This window comes from Stigmatopora nigra, chromosome 19 (assembly GCF_051989575.1).
Source record: "Stigmatopora nigra isolate UIUO_SnigA chromosome 19, RoL_Snig_1.1, whole genome shotgun sequence".
NCBI lineage: Eukaryota > Metazoa > Chordata > Actinopteri > Syngnathiformes > Syngnathidae > Stigmatopora > Stigmatopora nigra.
The window spans coordinates 7,994,637-8,015,525 of NC_135526.1; the positions used below are offsets into that span (position 1 = coordinate 7,994,637).

The following is a 20,889-nucleotide window of genomic DNA, read 5'->3' on the forward strand; positions in this document are numbered from 1 at the left end:
CGGAAACATATTTTGATGTTTCCATAAATCGTTTTGAGTGCTTTGGACCCCAGTTTTTGAGCACTTTCTTGACAAAGTGAGCAACAAATTATGAGCATAACACAAAGTAGAAATATTTGACTGGTAACAAAATAAATGACAGAACACTGGCATTTAAAAAAAATGAGAGAAGAAGAAAAGACAGAATTACTAGGACACCCTCTAAGAACATAATGCCTGTCTTAGACACTGGGCATCTGTTGGCATTTCCTCATGATACAGTAGGTGGGATGCAGGGTTGGGGGTGACGTGAGAAGTGGGGGGGTGGGGGGGTGGCGATTCAGTGGTGGATTATGTGGGAGCAAAGAAGGCGTGGGGGCGGGGTGGGGGGATTGAGAGAGAGAGAGAGAGATGACCTGGATGCTCCATCCATAAAGTGCTTTGCTTCTGTACTGGCCCTCTGCCATGGACAGTAGTATTACACGTCACACCAACTGGGTGGTGCTCTCTTCTGTGTCATTCACCTCTCCAGGGTGGTGATTCTATCCTCTTAAATTGCTTTCTGAAATTTTATCTGGAAAGCATCTTGTTGCTGACAATTTACGCCCGGTTCTTAAAGGACCACATTCAATCCGGTGATGAAAAAAAAAAAACCAATAACCACTTCATGCTTGAATCAGGTGAAAATGACTATTTACAGAAAAAGACTGGCTATCCATTCTTTCCCACACATTTGGACATTAGTGGATACATTTTTTTGCTTCTTTGCACTTTCTCCCAGTCACTCTTTTAATTGCAGACCAATGTTTTGCACAAGGTGACTTCTATCTCTTGACAGGTTCTCTGTAAAGCACACACTTAAGATTCTGTGGGGCAAAGTTCCAACACCGAGGCCAGATGGGAGGCTGGGTTTGCTACCTGCCACCAGGTGCCAGGACCCTGACACTCCACTCTTGCCATCTGTGCCGCCCTGCCCCTAGCTGTCCACAGTTCAAGAGCGGGTGGGGCATTCCTGCCTGTTTTGTGACAAGTGACAGCCGAGCTGCGCAGATGTTGCTCAAGTGCTAAAATGGCCACGGTGAGGCTAACATCTGTGCTTCCTCCCCGTAGGAACAACAACACTAGGACTGGGCTGCCGTGATATTATGTCAAGCTCAGCGACAGACGGCGGGTGCCTAATGTTCCATGTGGAATCCTCTTGTAAATTCCTTAGAAGACAAAAATTCCACAAAGCATCATGCTTTTTTCAATTGCAAAAATATGTTTTGCAGATTAAACCCAGATTACAATACGGTAAACAAGACAGATTTGCAGATTTAAGTAGATCAGGGCTTGTGATAGTGCAAATATGGTTCAGAGGTTAAACACCATATAATCCACACATCATTAAGTAGAAACAGAATTGTTTGTTTTAGTCCAATATGGCATTCTTTTGGGTAAGTATACACTGCTGTTTTCATATTTGTGACTGGTGATTTTTCTATGGTTCTATGGTATTATTCGTAATCACTTCCTCAGAATTTTGCATGTGAGGGAAAAAGGTGGAAAATTCTAAGGAAAAGGAATGTGACAGGACTTCATGCATTTTTATGACGGCATAGATAAGGTCACTCATGTGCTGTGGTTACTAAGCAACACTGTCACCCATGTTGGACAGCCAGAGACCAGAGGAGTCAAACTCAAAGATCTTTACAGTTAACCCGCCTTATTGTATTTGCGACTTCCATTCTAAGGCCATGAAATGAAAAAAAGGTAGCACCGAGTTGACATAAGAACTGAAATCTGACCGTTTTAAATGTATTTATTTTAAATATACTGTAGTGTCTTTTATTGTGGCAAATTTCAATCACGAGGTGTTCAAACAATAGCTCAGTGACTAGTTTTTATTGGCTAAAAAACTTTTTTCAACATTAAAAAAAGTCTTATTTTAAAATTTGGACTGCATCAAATATTTATCTGCAAATAATGCTTTATATTGCACTCTTAAAAAAAAAAAGTATGATCAACCAAAAAACACTAGTTTTTGAGACTCTTCCAATGTCTTTATAGTCAATGGAAATTTCCAAAACGAGAATATCACTTAGTATTCACCTTTTTAGAGACAAATAATTGCTCCCTAAGGTAAGCGTTTTGGTCTATTTCTTCACATTGTGGAGACATGTCATCTCATTAAACTTGAATAGAAATGTGGTTCCACTTTCACCTTCTAAATTTACGGTCAGGGAAAAGCAATCAACGACGGTCTAATAAAACCAGGATGTACACTAAGATAGCCATTTATCCAGCTCTACCTCGTAATGTTGCTCCAATGATTAAGATTCCCCATTCGTATGGCGGCATTCCTTTATTTCTTGGGCTTTTATCGTAAGCGGTCATTTTGAAACCTGAGATTTATGTTCATTAGTTTGTTTGAATATAATCAAATGACTTGCAAGTCATTTGTTACCAAAAGCTATAAAGCTATCCCTAGTTGAATGAATGAATGAGAATGTTGCTGTGCCGTTAAGATTTTATAATCTCCCTAATGGCTTCTTGTTAAGATCATATACAGTGCAGTATATAAGAAACTAAATGATCTATTTTCATCTGCCTGCCACATTTAGAGTAACATTATGATGTTGATCTCAAATAAAGGATCTTTAAAGGGCATTTTTCCTTTTTTTTCAGGTAGGGCCACTCCCACATTGCCTGTGCATTTGGCAGATCATGAGTGTGTGTGAGTTGGGCTTACTGCCCTTAGTTGGTTGTGATAGGCTCCAGCACCCCCACGACCCATGTGAGGATGAGCAGAAGTGTGATGGTGGTCCCTACTACTCACGATTAGCACTTCTTGAACACACACCCTGCCCTGTACTATCCTCGTCTTTCCTGTCCTCCCTTTTGATGTCCTATTCGTTTGATAGAACCATAATCAAAATATGTCCCCTTTGTTAAATCAGTATGTATTTATAAGTGTAAACTGAATCCCCTGGCTTTAATGTAAAAATGTACATTTCCCTGGTTTTATGCTGTTTTAATTTATCATATGCAGGAATAAGAAGATTGTCTTTGACATTTTGACCTAGTCATTTGAATATTGACCTCAAGATTCAGTGCATCTGTGACAATAATAATAATGATGATGATGATGATATCCTTACTATTCGGCCTATTTTCAATGGAGTCAGATGTATTATGCCCTTACATTACTGTATTAAAATTGGGGCTTAATGTTAGTGCAGCCGTTGTAGCAAAAAAAAAAAAAGCAGACCTCAATTGAATTGACAAGATGTTTATCTCTTATTATGTTCACAGCAAACTCCCTAAACACTATTTTAGTTATCTGTTCTATCAAAAATCAGCTATTTTTACTGTATATTGCGGTTTGAATAACAGCAGGGCTTAAGGGGGTTATTAGCGGTGATTTGGTCAAAACCTTACAACATGTCACAGTGTTAAAGCAAGGATTAGATCAATAAGGATTGAGCTGTGTATGACTATAAAGATAATGATTTTAATCCAATCTTTGAAGCCAAACTGTTTGGCGGAACAAACCAAGTGAAGCCATATGGCGTCTTGGAAAACAAGACAACAATAGGATGACTGCTTAACAGGACACCCTTTGATATAGCTCATTGGAATTGGCAGCCATTTATGTCAATAGACGTCCAATTTCTTCCTTACTGTCGAAAGGAATTGGACACCCAGTGCCATTCTTTACAATGAAATTTGTCTTCCCAGTTGATATGAATTGGACTTCTAAATCCACTGAGGGATTTTTTTTTTATTTAAAAGGCAGTTCTTGTACAATTAAGTAAATTTATTATGACAAAATGTTTGAGGAGTCAAGTTGCCAGATAATTGGGATTGATGGATGGGTGTGTTTGACTCGTGCGTCCTGTTTGCATGATTTTACATGAGTGCTACCTGATTTGTCCTTTCTGGCTTGCCTTCCCTTGTCTGACAGGTGATGGTAATTGACAACAACCCCTGTCTGTGTATTCACACCCAATTTGCCTTTTGCCTCATCTTTTCCTGTTCCTGCTTTGGGTGAGTAATGTTTTGCTTCTTTGCTCGGTGTAGATCTCCCCTGATTAGTTTATATTTTGTTAACTTTGTCGACATTGAGGCAAAAGACAAAATAGGGCGTTTAAACGTGCACCTACAGGTTCAAATCTCCCTCCCTCCTTCCTTCTATTCACCCATCCACCCACATGCATGCACCTTTAAGGCAATGGTAGAGGGAGGACGCCGCAGCAGAGAGGAAGGCGAGGGTTTATCCCACACTTGCGCAAGGCAGGGCAGGTTGGAGTGCGCACGGAGCAGTGTGCGCAGTTTGTGTGTGTGCGGCTTTCCTTGGAAGAAAGATGCGTGTTCTTGTTGCTCGCCCGACGGAGAGAGGTGGAGAGAAGAACATGAGTTGCCAACGCAGCTAACGATCGTCCGTGTGCGCTCTTTTACGCAAATTCAGCTCGAACCGCTCACGCACAAACGCACGCACTTTGCTCGCATCCCTATTTTCTACACACCACATTTGTTCTTTTGAATAGGATTTGCTTCTTCTTCTTCTTTTTTCTTTTCTTTTTTGGTTGGAGTCTGTTTTGTTTTTTAATTCCTGCTTCTTTTTTTTTGGATGTGTTCCTCCATCTTTTAGAGTCAGCGCCTCTCACCTGGAGCCGGGCCCCCCTCCTCATGTTCAACGGCAGGCAGGGGTCCGACACGGGGGGACGGCTACGCTGTTGAAGACCCTCGCACGGTCCATCAAGTGAGGAGACGAAATACTTGTGGATCGTCTTCTCTTTTTTGTTTTTTTTTGTTTTGCAACACCAGCAGACAATCGGCTGCGAAGAGAAGCTCCAAAACCTCCTCCTCTTTTCCTTCATCTTCTTGCCTGGATGCTGTGAGCGAGGACAAGAGAGACAGAAAGAAAGAGAGAGGGAGAGAGAGAGAGAGAAAAAAAAAGACGGTGCCCCGTCGAAAAGAGATCCACGCTTAATTCTTTCATCGCAAATGACTTGTTGAACAAACAAAACGACGTCCAAAAGGAGGAAGAGTGCGGAGAGAGACGCAGAAAAAGCCTAAGCTTGGATATTGAAAGGAGCGGGGCATGTGGATATTGGCTCTTATCTTTTCCCAGTGCATCTTGAATGGTGAGTACTTATCTATTTTCTTTTCTTTTTTTTTCAATTGCATGCTTTAACTTTAAGTTTATAGTAGGATATTACAAGGTACAATTAATCTAAATCTTTCCAAATAGTCACTGGGAGGTGTGTGGGGGGGCTGTTGCTATGTACAGTCTTGGGCAGTGGGCCGTTTAGGAGGGGGTGTTCATTTATGGTCACCTTCAAGTGTAAAAACGTTTAGGAATTTGGTGTGTTTGGTTTGTTTTTAATCGGATTCATGAAGAATCTGGAAAAGCAAAATAAGGGGGCTTCTTTGGGCAACAATGGGCGCAGCATGCATTGAAGCGTAGGATCTACATATTGATGTGTATATTGATTCGACCCCCCACCCTTGAATGACATTTTAGTAAAAATTTGACGCCTTGAAGAATTTCTTTTCAGGATTTCCTTTCTCTTTTCTCTTCATCTTCAAAGTCAGCCTTCATTCTATTGCAGTCCAACACCACTAGGCCTCAATCTGTTATTCTAAATAGGGATTGAATCCTATATTAATTACACTTTGTTACAAATCAAAACAAGCAACTTGTTTTAAATAGCATGCATTGCTTCTATAGCAACATTTTATTAGAGAACAAAATTTGCTCTTGAACTTGAAAAATCATTTCAACATGACTAATTTCATGCATAAATTCAAAAAGAAGTTTACCTTGCAGAAAACCCTCAAATGTATCGCATTGTAAAATGCACATTAGATTAAAAATATGAGGAATCATTTGATTAAGGAGAGAAACTAGCATGCACATATTTGGCATTTTTGTTTTTGGGTAAAAGGATTATAGGGTAGCTAGTTTTTTTTCCTCGTGCACTGCACCCGCCATATTAGAAGCACAAGCATGGAGGCATTTGGGTTTGGGGGGGGGGGGGACAAGCCCCTTATTGCCCCTGTCTAAATGCATATAGTGCCGAAATGAAATTGGCCTTTTCTTTATCAAAAATTAGTTACTTCAATCATGTAGGACTGATAAGCAGCAATTTTGGTTTTGGGTGTCTGAGGGCAAAGGATTTTTTTTGATGGCGAAGCCACCGAGGGTGTGTGAAGAAGGGGGGCAATGAGGAGGACTAGGGGCTTTAGGGTAGGGAATGCAATGAAAGCACGTTGGGGGGGAGAGGTAATTGTCCTTAAAAGAAAATTGGGACTCTTAAAATGTGTTTTGGCGGCGGTGTGCAGTCGAATTCAAGGTGAAGCACGTTCCATTAAAGCAAAATTGTAAGCGCTTGTTATTCTTCGGGGAGAAGCGAGTAAATACTGTGTTGCACCAAAGACCCCATTCTAGCAAGACAAGCATTTTCGAACCCACACCGATGACCATTTCCAGTTTGACACGTGTACTGCGCTAAGATCTCTGTTTGCTGAGTGTGATGTATTGCTTAGCTTGCGATTGGCTTTTTTTTTTTTCTTCAATCGTCGGTCCAGGCGTAAGCGTTGCAAAATGGCTGCTGCTGCTCGAGACATCTACATGGAAACTTTGAATGGCAGCAGCAGCAGCAGCGCTTGGAAAAAGAGGCTGCGACATTCGCATTGAAAAAATGTTTGAGACCGGATTTGGCTCGGATTCATTGATTCAGACTGATTGTATCGTATGTAGGCTACATTGAATGAAATTAGAGTATTTTTTTTTTTTTGCTAATTTATTATTTTTTTTAAGATTAGCTTAGCCGAATGCATGTCGGATAAAAGGGCCGTCTGTCGTTGTTGATATATGACACAAAAAGATCTGCTTTAATGTACAGCTTCCAGGAGAAGTAATCTCTGTAATGCTCATGTTAAGATGTACTCTCCTGTTTTTTTTTATTATTTTGTTTTTGGACAAAGAAAAATACAGGCTTTTAAGGCAGAACCCTCGTGCAGGATGCTGAGGTTGTCTCTATGGAGACCTGCTTTAATGAGTGCTGCTGCAGTGTGGGTTTTAGGCTCCCTGAATACCGCACTGTGTGCAGGTGACCCTGGAAATGCTTCTTTTATAGAAATGAGAGTGGCCTTTCATTTTGTTTGAAGATTTTTCTTACTGGCATTTGCAATAGCTTTTTTTTTGGTGGAAATATACATCATGCATTGGCAGTTCCAGCCCACCTATTTACATCTCTGTGTTGAAGTGGTCATTTATGAATATTGCCTACCACTGTGCAAACTCCATTTTGCTCCCAATTGCTCGTTTGAGGCCATATTTGCCTGTAATGAAATATTCACTGTCGCTTAGTGTAAACATACTGCATGTTATAAGGAGTTCTGTTTAATGGTGCTTGATGCTCTTGAAACTATATGCCCATCTAGATTTAAATCTCCACTCAAGAAGTGAAATTGTGTATATGGCATAGTGTTGTTTTTGGTGAACCTGTGGGTGAAATATGATAAATGTTCAATGGGGCACTAATAAACTGGGCAAAGACAGAAATTCTGTTTAAGATCTGCTAATAATGCTTTAAATCTACAAATGTATTTTTTTTAAACATCTGACATGCACGTATGGACAGTAGTGAGCATGCATGCTTTATATATAAATAATAATTAAAAAGACGTGGTCCGAATTTGTTGAAGTTGCGCCGTAAACTAACGAGTCACTTGCCAGGAGATGGAATGGAATCATTATATTTTACCTAGAAATAGAATTTGACAAGTCCAAGGTTGACACCACGGCACAGTTTTAACCCAATTCTAATCAGACAAAACAAGCCTCTGTAGCAGAGGTCGCATTAGGGCCAGTAGGAAAGGAGGTCTGTATGGTGCGGGGTCTTCTGGTGTATTCTGTCACTTCACATAGCGTTAGGACCAAGTGACGCAGTCACAGCAACAAGCCAGCTCCTCAGTTGCCCATTAACATCAACAGACCAGTCAACGCAATGTAGGCCACTAAGAATGGAATGTGTTTTCAAAATGTCCTGACTTACCAGTAAGGCTGTGTTTTGCAATTCTATAAATAACTATTTAGTTGATGAGAGTGACTTTGGACATGATTATGTTGACATGTGCTATAGATTTCTTGAAATGTATTACCAAACAACCCGATTGAAAGAATTAAAAAGGAAGTTCACCCTCTATGGCTGATTTCTATTAGTTTATGAAGTATCTGATAGATTTGGGGGGGTTATTGTCACCATAGTCATGCAATTCCTCAAATTAGAGGTACATTTTACTCACTTTGAAGCGAGGAATATGCTTAGCATTTCCTACTGACTAATCAATGTCTAAATTTTCATCTCAGGGAGGAAAGCGGAGCAAATTTACATCGCTCAGCAACAATCGATATTTAACATTTGGATAAAGAACATATCCTTGTGCTTACCAAGGCCAGGTTGATTCCATCTATATCACTTCAAACTCACTAATATATGACAACTGCAAAATGTTACATAATAAAATGTTAAATATTAAAATGTAAACAAGCAATAATGACCAATTAAAAATACATGCATATAAGAAATGAAAACCAATCCCCAAAATATGGATAAATAATCCAGGGAATAAAAAATATGAAAGCTTGCAAAGGGACCGCAGATGGCAGTCGGAACTAATTTCCCTGATGGTTTGGCCATGAAAAGCAAATGTTTTTTTAAATTTTTTATTAAATGAGTCTCTCACTGAAAAGCACCAGGCATGTGAAGTCATTATGTGTCAACAGGTACCGTTTACAAGACAATTGGCGGTGTTGCCCATTAAACGCTAATTAACCCAGTCATTAAGAACGGTCCAAATGAAACATGTACATGATACACAGCCAATCTTTACAATATAGGACCACACCTGAATGAGGAGTACTTGCATTTAGTCATACACTGTTTCTCATTGTACTTTTTTAACTCTCCCTTTTTTTTCGTATAAGCATTCACATGGCCATAAAAATGCGTCTTATATGACTGGAATTAATCTGTGTCATAACATACAGGCGCACATTGTGTTATTTTGTGAATTTGGCATTGATTTCAATGGAAGTTTGAGTTTATGTATAAAGAGCCTGTCATTCTAGACTTTACATTGAAACAAAAGTACTTTGCTTGAGTTATTTTAGGTGAAATTTGAACACCTTTGCCTTTGTCTATAGGCATTTTTGTATGTGTACGCTTGGGCTTTTTCCTTGGCTGTGGAGATGAGAGTAGACTCAAGCATATGCTAATGGCTGCACATTGAACTGTTAAAGGTTTCATTTAACCCCAACTGCAATGCTTAAGGAGATGATGATGTGTAGTGAGGCAGAAAGAGGAGGAAGAGCGGGGGGAAAACGCTCATATGGAGTCAGCTTGTGTTATGCTTACAGATTCATATCAATTCATTCTGGTTCACCATGCAGAAACAACCATTTTTTAGGCACTTAAGGCTGGCCAATATTTATTGTTTGTCTAAACAACTGGAAATGAGCTTGCGGTTCTTTAGATGTTGAACTTCTTGGCTATATTTGTGGTATTGTTCAGTTGTGGCATGATCTCAATCAAAACTGAATTAATACTAAAATTTACAATAATAATATTATTTATTTTAGCCATATGTGTTAACCTCAGACCAAAATGGAATTTGTTTTTGGATGTCTGATGTTGAAATACGTTTTCCAAAGGCCTAATTAAATCAGGCTGCTTAGCATTTAGAACACTGGTGTCCAAAATAGGGTCCACGGGGCCCAGGTAGGCCACTGACAAGTACTTATTGCCCTGCAGCAAATGATAAAAATATTATTGAATATGGCCTAAGAAAGATTATTAAAGGTGTTTCTCTGCTCTAACACTAGATAAAGGTACTAATTTAAATTGCATTATTATTCACAATCAATGTAAAAGAAGAGAATTATAGTATTTTGGTTTAACTCAATAAATGTATAGGATATTTCAAAATAATAATAATAAACTAGTCTGATAAAAGGCTATCGTGTTTGGGATATTTTTCCCCAATGATGATCGTCTATTTAAAAAAAAAAGAAGAAAAGATACAAGTGAAAAGATTTCAAATTATCCCTCGCATTCTCAGATTTTTTTTCTCAAATCGGACCTCGTAGAAATGGGTTTGTACAGCCCTAATTGAGAATTTGGTTTGGCTTTATGGGCTGAAAATGTGTCACATTTTCAACCATTCTGGCAAATGTTGCGTTTAAGTGTTGTTAGCCCCCAGCGCCATTCCGCTTCAGTCCCCGCTCTATCAGGCTGGGCCCAGAAGTGATTATGCTAATTACTGTTTGATCAGATGATTAAATTATAATTTGATTAATCCAGGGCACTAAACGCTCTGAATACGTTGATGTGTGTTTTGCCTGTCGCTGTTTGCTCAACCTCCAACAGGCTGTCTTAGTTAGACACACTGTCCAGAGGCAGAACAGGAGACAAATACTGTATACAAGCTCATACTAGAAAGTAATGAATGAAAGTGTATTTTTTTTCCTGATGAAAGTAAAGGTATTTAACAAAAAAGATGACGCAGATTTAGCCTCGCTCGAATGCGTGCTAGCGTATTGTTTGTCGTTGCTTGTTGCTCTTGTTCTCAATCGACTCTTTTTCCATCAGAGTAATTTGTAGTAGTGCTGCAGACACAGCGGTTGTAAAAGCCCAAAATTGATTTTGTTTTGTGGCCACCGCCAATCTGCAACCACATAAATCTTGAATCACGCATGACTTAATTCGCACTATTTCATTTCATACCACTTGTATTGCTTTCGTAGATTTTCTGTACATATTATATTTCTTCCCAACAGTCTAAAGTACTATTTTTTTTAATCTGGACAGAGCATAGTTGAGCCTTTTCAAAGTGTGTCAACATTCAAGTACTGAATGTCCTAAAGATGCAATAGCCCCACCTTTGAGGCAAATGGAGCAAAGACCTTTTGTGCACGTTGTATTTTACATCATCATGAGTAGATTTCTGCCTGCACATGGGAAGCAGCGTCTAGTCATCTGACCCACAATCCCTCTTAACCACAAGACTTTAATTTGACCCCCAATGTCAACTTATTTTATCTCCGTGTCACATGTGCAAATAGATGTTTTCCTAACAAATGTGTTCGTGAAGTACAGTCCGAATGCAAGAACATTAAATACAGAAGTAAACAGGGTCGATGTGGAATCAATTTACCGGTTGTCAAGTTGCTAACTGTAGTGTGCTTCTTTAATGTTCAGGCTCCTATGTAGTGGCACAACTTTAAGATGATCTCTAAGCTGTCAGCCGTTTTCTTCCAACTAATCTTATTCATCCTTTCCTGCTGGGTTTAATGTCCCCGCTCTAAGATCCACCACATCCCCAATTGTCCTCTTTCTCCATAGCCAGAAAAAGAGGGCCGCTGCCTCAGGTCAGGCAGCACTCACAAGGTCAAACATGGTGGCACTGGTTGACTTGCCAATATGTTTTGCAAAAAATCTAAATTAAGAATTGGCCCTTTGGGTATTTATCCCTCCTATCGAAGATTTGCTATTGCTGTCACTCATGCATTTTACGCTTTAATGCCGACTTGGGGAAATGGCAAAATATTGTTTTTCCCCATGCGCCCATCGTCTATGTGGCATCAGCCTCGTCTTATCTAATCAGTCACCTTTTATCTTCTTCAATTTTTAGTCATTTCATTTCTCTCCCACCTACTCTGTCTGAGTTGATTTGCGGCATTTGTCCCCTTCCACCTTGGTGATAGAAGTCATTAGAGTCCCTAATACGTGGGAACTCTTTCGTCTCTTGTCGGTGCCCATGTAGATGAACATTCAAATGCATCAATTGGCCCACTTGGCGGCAACGGTCGCCTTGCCCTCTGGAGAGTTGGCGTAAGAGGCTCCTATCATTGCTTTTACATGGGATCTGCATGACACTGAGCACAGCGCTCGAGCATTATTCATGAAGGCAAATTGGGAGCCGATGATTTGGGACTGAGTGCTCCCTGTTCTGTGATCTGTACATCTCAGACCACCGCATTTTGCTTTGCTAGATATTCAGTAAGGCCTTAGGGCAGGAGCGGCGGGGGTGACGCTTGTGAGTCTCGGGGCCGTCCAAGGGGGAGGGACGGGGCTCCGTTTGGATGCTTACTCACTGCCATCAAGAGGCAGTCCTGTCCTCCACCCGATCCGCCACCCCTCCTATTTTTCATACCCCAGCCCCCATTCTGCCCTCCCCAGACAGTATCTGCTGTAATTACCTGCATTGCCTGCCACGAGCTGTCAGTATGGCTCAGTGCTTGTTTCCTACAGTGAAGTAGCCCTAATGTCTTGATGCTCTGGTGTCTACTGCAGCGCCATACAGCAAAAAAAGACCCCAATAATAAACAAGAGCCGCCTTTTGGTGGGATTGTATTGATCAGACAGATCCCTAAATGAACTGCCTGTACTATTTGCAAGTGGGTACTGATGGGGGGGGGGGGGGGGGGGGGGATTAACTGAGCAGGTTTGTTTGGGGAGAAATAATCTTGAGCTTTATGGGGGGGTTTTGCCTGGGAGATTCCACATGGAAGTCTAACATTTTGCTACCAATTTTAAAGGTTTCTAATCGGTAAATGAAAATTGTCTGAGAATAAACGGCACATTTTGATGTTTGCACCCGCCTGTCAACCTAAGGCACGTCAGGTTCCGTTTTCTACGACATGAACGCTCATCCCCCAACATCTTTTACGACACGCCCGTGTGCACTCTCCTTGACCAAAGGGTGTCTGGTGCCCTTGAGCAGCAAATATGATTGGAGGACTGCCTTTGGTTTGAAGCAACTATGAAAATACTGCACGTCAGGGTGGCTCAAACCACAACTGTACACCACTCACCATTTGAATATTGATCATAAAAGAACCCAATTTAACTTCCATGGACAGTTATTAACACCTGATCCATTTAAATTGTAAAGGCTAGCATTAAGTTATCCCATTGATGGCAATTGGCGTCCAATCCAGTATGATTGGAAAGGCGAGGGGGGGGGGGACAGCCATGGAATTATCAAGCGCGGTGAAAGGAACAAAGGCTTGGGATGAAGAAATAAATTTTGGGAGTCCGCGGGATGCGCACACTTAAAAGAGGCTGGGAAAGACACCTAAGGTGAAGCTGGCTTTGACCTCCGCCATGGCTTTCTGTCTTTCTCCTTTAAAAGTGGTCTGTATGGCTGTCTGAGTGCTTTTCAGCTTTTCCGCCTCCCCACTCAACTCCTTCCTGCGCTATTTCTTTGGCATTGCACTGAAAAATAAATGCAGTGGTACTGTATCTATCCGAAGCATCGCCATGTTAAAGGCTCGTGTGTCCATCAAGCTTTCTCATCTGAAGAAATCAACCACCCAGAAATGGGTGGTGCTCTCAATATTTGATGAGTTGCCCCATGAAAGACCAAGACAAAAGCAGTTATATGGCTTCCTTGTTCAGATAGCTTCTCAAATTCCAATATGGCGAGAATCTGAGTCCAAAAAGTCGTCATGTGCGTTTGGATTAGATGCCAATGTTTGATTCTTCAACTAAAATCCCAAATGTTTTGAATATACAATCGGTTAGTGATCTTGGTAGGAGTTTGGGATTTTTCATCATCTACGCTATCCCCTTAATGATACGTGTCATTACTTTGCTGTGTGTTGTTTTTGTCGTTCTTGTACTTAAGCTCTCCCAATATGTTAACTGTCAACAAATACCCCAATTTGCTATTCAACACCCAAGGACAGGCCCTCTGAGTACTGCATGTGTGAAGTGAATGCAGCCAGAAATGTGCCGAGACACGTGTTCACCACGGTGTTTGTTTGTCGTAACAGGTTGAGCGACCGGTGGGTGGAAGTGGCCTGTGACTTGAGTGTGCTCATTAGGAATTTATGAAGCGCTAAAATGTTTGGTCTCAAGGGAGAAGGGATTGGCAGCTGTCGCACGGGCGGCCAGATGTCAACGCACAAGAGAGCGTCATAAACACAACATGTACTGTAGTATGTTCGGGGTCATGTTATTGCAATCATCCTTTGGCATTATTTCATATGCATATCATCACTGGGGAATTTCATTGTGCACTTTGTAAATCAAGTTGGTTCGTTTAATGTCGACAGTGACAGACTGCTTCATTTATCTTGTCAAATATTGAAAAGGGGGGATGGATTCATTTTCTTCCATGATTAATTCTGCAAAAAAAATGGGACTTTCAGAGGCCTTTTTGCCTTAATGGTATAATTTCACTTTTGACGTTATTTGTTTTTAAAGTTAATTCTCATAATCAGATGGATTTCACTTTTTTGTAAGGTTTTAAAATGGTTTAAACTTTAAAACATATCCAAGGCATTGAATTTGGATAGGCATTTTATGGTAGTTTTTAGTCAAAAAGTTGGAATAAAATACATGCGTAATTTTGCTCTACTGTACAGTAGACAAAGAGCAATTCACACAGACATTTAGACCCATCGTTAATTAAAATTGATAGGCCACCCTGTATTGTTTTGGAAACGTGTGATGAAGCCACTGTAACTTGTGAAAATCCACAAATATCATATACTATAAGGATCTTTGCTTTACAAAGCATAGCCATAATGATTTATGCACAGGATGTCCTTCATCAATTTACTGTGTATTTACAGGATATGCAATTTACAGATATACAGTGTACAGTTCTTTTAGTGTGGAAAGGTACCTTTTGTGCTAGAGGTCTGGCTTTTTTTTCTCATTTATTTACGATCCAATGTGCTTATGGCCCAACCCTGCTGCGGTGGATCTCTTTAGGTATGCTCACACCAGCTTCTTCCACTGCAGCGGCCAGCATGGGAATAATAAAAGAAAATAAGCAGCAGGCTAGCAAATAAGAACTGTTCTCTTCTCTTTTAGAATTGTATCTAATCTTGAATGCTGTTCAAAGTTATCCTTGGAAGGGAATTTGCTAACCTATTTCTCTTTTCTTTCCATTCCATGTGTTCTTTCTGGCAGTTTTCTGTGAAGATCTACGTTCCAGCTTATATTTTGTCAATGCATCTGTGCAAGAGGTAGTGTTCGCCAGCACAACAGGGACGTCGGTGCCCTGTCCCGCAGCAGGCGTGCCACCGGTCTCACTGCGCTGGTACCTGGCCACTGGCGAGGAGATCTATGACGTGCCAGGGATCCGCCATGTGCACTCCAATGGCACCCTTCAGATCTTCCACATCCCCCCATCCAGTTTCAGCAAACTCATTCACGACAACACCTACTATTGCACAGCGGAGAACCCCTCAGGGAGAATCAGGAGCCAAGATGTCCACATTAAGGCCGGTCAGTATCCCTGTACTTCAATGTCGACTTTGCTGTAATAACATTTATCAACAGAAATTCCACTTGAATTCAACCCTGAAGCGGAGGTCAAAGCACATAATACTCTTGATTTCCGGGTCCTTCTAGGGGGTGGGGGCTATTTACTTCAAATACTAAATAATCTTCATATAAAAATACTTAAAGACAAATTATATTCAGTTCTGGTGACCACTAATAGTCATCGTAAGGATTTTTGGAATCCGAGTTATTATTGTGGACTGTATTCTCTTACCATAAGCTAACGATGATGAAGATAGTTGTAAATGGCATGATACGCTGCATTTAACATTATCGGACAGTTCGCTTTTGCATGGAATTGATTTTTTTAATTTTATGGAATGCTACAGTATATTAAAATATCTCGTTTCTTTCCCTACCAGTCCTACGGGAACCGTACACTGTTCGGGTGGAGGACCAGAAAGCTATGAGAGGCAATGTGGCCGTCTTCAAGTGCATTATCCCCGCCTCCGTGGAGGCCTACATCTCTGTTGTGTCATGGGAAAAAGACACAATGTCAATTAACGCCGAAAGTAAGTCAAATTTCATTACAACGGCAATTCTCCATCTCGGAGTGCAAATTCTAGCCTGCTTTTGTTGTTCTACCGCCAAAAATCAGATGTTCATAATCACAGTTCAGCGCAAACCTTCAAAAAACGAGAACTAGTTTGGACTGAAATGATGAGCCGGGTGGCGTCCATGTCTGTGTTTGCAAGACTGTCTGACCTAATGTCAGCGAGGCCTTGGTAAAGTTCCTCTGCCAGCCTTCCACGAGCACACGTCCGTGTCACTTAGTCTCAGTGTATTGACCCATTTCTGTGGCTTGATAGCGAGCACGGCGGCACTCCGATCATTCAAATCACTTAAATGGAACACTCGCCTATGTGATTGTTTCCCAACCCTGGGGGGCAAATTCACTTTATGTGGGGCATTTAGCAAACCCAATAGACATGAGTTAATGCCATTTTGCCTTTTAAATGGAGGGCAAATGCTTTTGAGGGACTTTTTGTTGTTGTGGGCGGTTTTGCCATTCGTCCTCTGGGGCAAATTTGGATGGAGTGAAATCTATAGCACTCTCATAATTGTTCATAAATAGATTTTTAGTATCATGTTTCCGATGCGAGGTTAGAGGGGGGTTCTGTTGCTGGTGAACTGGCAAATTTGAATGGATGTTTGATTGCATCGCATTGAACCATTTTAGAATGTAACACGTACATATTTGTATGACAGGTAAGGAATGAACAATGTGCCCTAAGTCAAAACAAAGCCTTTATTAAACAAACAAAAAAAAGGAAACTCGTCACATCTGTAGCCATCAGCCATGTAAACGATGTCAGAAAAATAATTCAGCCAACAATCTCCGTGCTAAATAATGGATGACGGAAGCCTATGAATCCAAGAGCAAATGGTTTTTATTCACGTCTCACTGCATGCATGCCACCATTCTCATCCAATTGTAGTGCACACACTTTAAGTGCACTTGTGTGTTTTTTCTATTTTTCTTTTGGATCCACGTCTGTCTATCTACACAGTATCTAAAGTCCCAGCCAACGGTTCACTTTAATTTCCCACCTTACTAAACAAAGTAAGATTAATACCGCAAGAGAAATAAGAACATTTTTGACATATTACTTTTCTCTCCTGGCCATGAATAATTAATTTGGCCTTTGGAAAATGTAGCACAATGTGCCTATAGTCTCTATGGCGACTGCCCATGTGGAGGGGCTACGAGGTTTCTTTATTGTCATTGTAAACAACACATATTACATTAGAAGGGAGACAGGTTAGGCTGCTTGCCGAATCGCCATGACGGCGCCTCAGAAACAGTGTGAAAATGAAGGCTTACCTAACCACCAACAAGACTAGTGACCATAATAAAATAATCAAACGTTTAAGTACATATCTATGTTATCGAAGGCCCTAATCAAACACTTGCATTAGACATTTGGAAGCCATAAACTAAACACATTTTTACTGGATGACTACTTTTGAACTGATGATATACGTAATAGTGGTTGAGATAAATTTGGCAGTCTTTCCAATGTTCTGAAAATATACGTATCGGAACAGTATCAAAGCAAAAAAAATCTGTATTGGGATGTCCCTATTTCTGTCAATAGAGACAATATCATAAAAGTCCTAAGAGGACATTCTTTCCCAGTCAGCATATACAAAGAAATGAACTGTGTTTGAAACAAACAACATTCACGCCTTTGTTTAAAAAGATCCCAAGACGTTAGTTTGGATGGGCAGACTAACAGGTTGTAGTCTTTGGAGACACGTTGTTGTGGAAAGAAGCCTGCCACCGTAGGCTTGGTAGGCTTGGTCATTCCCCAGGTAGAGTCTGTGCTACAGTCACTGAGGAGGCCTTGTAGTCGTTTGCCTGACGCTCCCTGCTCTGCATTCAGGAGCCGTCGGGCCAAGAGGGGTACGACCCCCGCGACGCCACTGCACACAAATCACTTTCTTTTCATGCGCAGCACGTGCTGAGCATCGGAGCCATCGCATTCTCTGTTCTCAGCCGCCTTCTTTTTTTCAGCATTAACTCATTGCTTGCCATTGGCGCTGATAATCCATTTTGACAGGGAGGCCTAAAACTGATGCCAATTACCCAATGCTAACGTTCCCAGTTAAAATAAATGTACTGTCTATGTCATTTTCAATGGTAAAGGAGTCAATGGCTACAAGCAACAAATTAAACCAAAGGTCAAATGTGAAAATTACATATGCAGTGTACTATACTTACATATTTACACTAATGAAAGAAACTGCACAACAGCGACAGTATAAAAATAATCAAGAGAGCTTAATTAATCGCCTTATGTCTAATAAAAATATATATCAAATACAAACATATTGCATAAGGATTTTTGTAAAATATAACATCGAATATAAATTGAAAATTGAACAAAATTAAACAGAAGTTAACTATGGACTATTTAATCTTGCAGCAACAGAATGTAAGCTTCTTTATTGTGCCATATTCAATGATATTTTCATCATTTGCTTCAGGCCAATAAAAAGCGAAGAGCCCGCAGGCCGTCCTCTGCACATCCCTGATTTAAAGTACTATAACAATTGCGGTGATTGCGTCCAGCCTTGCATCTCTCCCACTATTGAAATGGCCCCTTTTTTAAAAGAATTCTGCAGAGTAATTGCCTCTATTGATGCAGTGCAACCTTGAACTAGGTTGTGGGCGACTAATGGTTTGCCTGGTTGCTGTGTGATGGGTGTAGCCAAAAGACTAGGAGACCCAGCCTCCCTCTTATTTTCCTCCCTACCTCTCCTTGCCGACAGGCAGCGTTGGAGCCATGACATGTGAGATGGAGTCCTTTTTTTGTCTCTCTCTCACCCTCTCTCCATTCGTCATTCTGTCTGCCAGTGATTGGCTCGGCTATTGTTATTCACACAGAAAAATGGGTCATGTGGACTGTGGAGAATGTATGTTTACATGGGCAGACATCACCAAATAAGTATACCTTTTAGGCTCGTCTTATACAGTAGGACAAAGTTGAAATTCAGTGTAAAGCTGCAAAACGTATTAAGCATCTTGATTTTAGCAGTATATGTTGAGCAGTTTTTTTCTCTGAGCCAGTGGCTGGGCCGGCTTAGCGATATAAATAGAAGGATGCAGTGAAGGAAGAAAAAAAAAAAGAATGGGGAGGAAAATCAATATCTTTGTGCATTAATCTAACTGCAGTTGCAACAAAGCATCATGGGAAAATTACAAGTAGATACTATTGGGCGGGGCAGCATGCAGACTCCCTGGTTCGCCATAACTGTAAGGAATTAAGTGACTTTAACGCTTTTGTGTTTCATTTGTTATACTGATTCATTTTGCTTTTAAACCGAGAATTGGAAAAGTTTTTTTGAGTGATGAATTTTATTAGTTTTTGTACAATATCAGGGTGATTAGATGCCGCAAAAATGATCACACTGCCTTTTTATGTTACTCTTTGCTCACCAATAAGCACAATTGGTTCTTGATTAAATTCTGGGGGGCAAAGACTAATTAGGGAAGGGGGAGATGTGCGCACACATGCATGTTGTTAAATACGAGGAGGAGGTGGCTCAAAAAAGAGGTACTAAAGACTGCCTAATCTTTGATAAACAGTGAGGTCCCCTTTGTACCCCTGCCGTTTGGCATATTGCTCAACATCGTATGGGGGGGTGACGAAAGCTTCTGCCTCTGGACTTGGACTCGTGCCAGGTCATCTGTGGCATCCTGCCAAGATACAGATTAGCAATAAAATTGTATTTTAATTGCGCACAGACTGAGCAGATTTGGGACTAGATTTGATCAGTACAGCCGAACAATACTTGATTATTATTTTTTTCCTCAAGAACTTTGTTGTTGCTAGCCAAAAAATAGAGACACCTCAGCTTTACAGGCTGACACTTAATAATAATAATAATAAGCATAAATATCTAGTTGAGTAAAATGTGATTGGTTTGAAAACTATAAGATGTGCTCCCATCAAATGTCTGATGCACGTGGTTGCTTTGAAACTGTTTTTTGACATCTTTTGGGAATTGTTGTAGCAGGGCAGAGAAAAGGAAATTGTCATTTGACATATTTTGGGAATAGATGTAGTAAAAATGATATTTTTTAGGATTATAAAGCATATGTGTCATCTAAATAAGTATTCCCCAATGTTGTAGTGTTAATTTCTGAAGGCCAATTACCTGACTTTAGCAACATGATTACAAAACGTGAGTTTACAGAAATTACAAATACACTTGATGGATAGTTGAATGAAAAATCAGTTGCTCGAACGTCAGGAGAAATTGACAGGAAAATTCCCATTCATGTCATTGAGTTTAAGTGTCAAACTCAATGACATGAATGGGAATTTTCCTGTCAATTTCTCCTCACGTTCAGGCAACTCATTTTTTCCCACTGACGAAAATGGAAACTTTAAAATACACGTGATTACTGCATGCAAAAACAACAAAACATTCTGACCAAAAAAAAAAAAAACAAGTAGTCATCTTTCTCATCACTTTTCGTCTTGTCCACGTTTTGAACCTAGCCTGGGCGCGAGCAATGCCAGAAGACTTCTTGGTAGGAGAGAAGGGGGAAGAAAAACCAAATGTGCATATAAACGTGTGTAATAGGAGGGGCGAGAGGAGGTGGATATCTCTGTGTGCACGTCTTGTGTAGGAGGAAGAAAAAAGAGGGAGAGGGCGAGGAAGGGGGGCATTGGATGTGAATGCTGGCTCTTATCGCGTGCGTGCAGCTGCCGCAACGTCTTTGACAGACAGAGGGGCCGTCCATGCATGCCACTCACTCTGCTTATTCACGGCCTTCTTCCCTATCTATACCCCCTTCTCTTTTTCCAGCCCTGTCTGTGTCGCAATCTCCGTTAAGGAAGCCAGCGATTGAAAGAAAGAGGAGCAAAAAAAAAAAAAAAAAACATGACTTGAGCGTTAATGCCATCTCATGACGCCCAGGGTTTCACATCCTGGTGATGATTGTGAAAGCAAAGGACAGGCAAGAAATTAAATGTCACTGGACATCATCATTTCATGCTGGTAGATGTGTGATTTTTTTTTTTTTCTTTTTTGTTGTTGGGTG

At 40.6% G+C, this 20,889-nt stretch overlaps 1 protein-coding gene across 8 annotated transcripts in view; it reads left to right on the top strand.

Annotated features, from left to right (window-relative positions):
• Positions 1-3,908: 3,908 nt before the first annotated feature.
• The window catches only part of dscama (Down syndrome cell adhesion molecule a), a 54,168-nt gene continuing 37,187 nt past the window's right edge, over positions 3,909-20,889 (top strand). For 2 of the 8 annotated variants that reach the window (XM_077740630.1, XM_077740631.1), the window contains exons 1-3: positions 4,212-5,108; positions 14,958-15,275; positions 15,695-15,844. In XM_077740630.1, the coding sequence (XP_077596756.1) occupies positions 5,066-5,108; positions 14,958-15,275; positions 15,695-15,844 (511 nt within the window). In that variant the 5' untranslated portion in view covers positions 4,212-5,065. Of the gene's footprint in view, positions 4,009-4,197; positions 5,109-14,957; positions 15,276-15,694; positions 15,845-20,889 lie in introns of those variants that run through there. The other 6 variants (XM_077740625.1, XM_077740629.1, XM_077740626.1 and 3 more) reach the window with 5 other exon arrangements.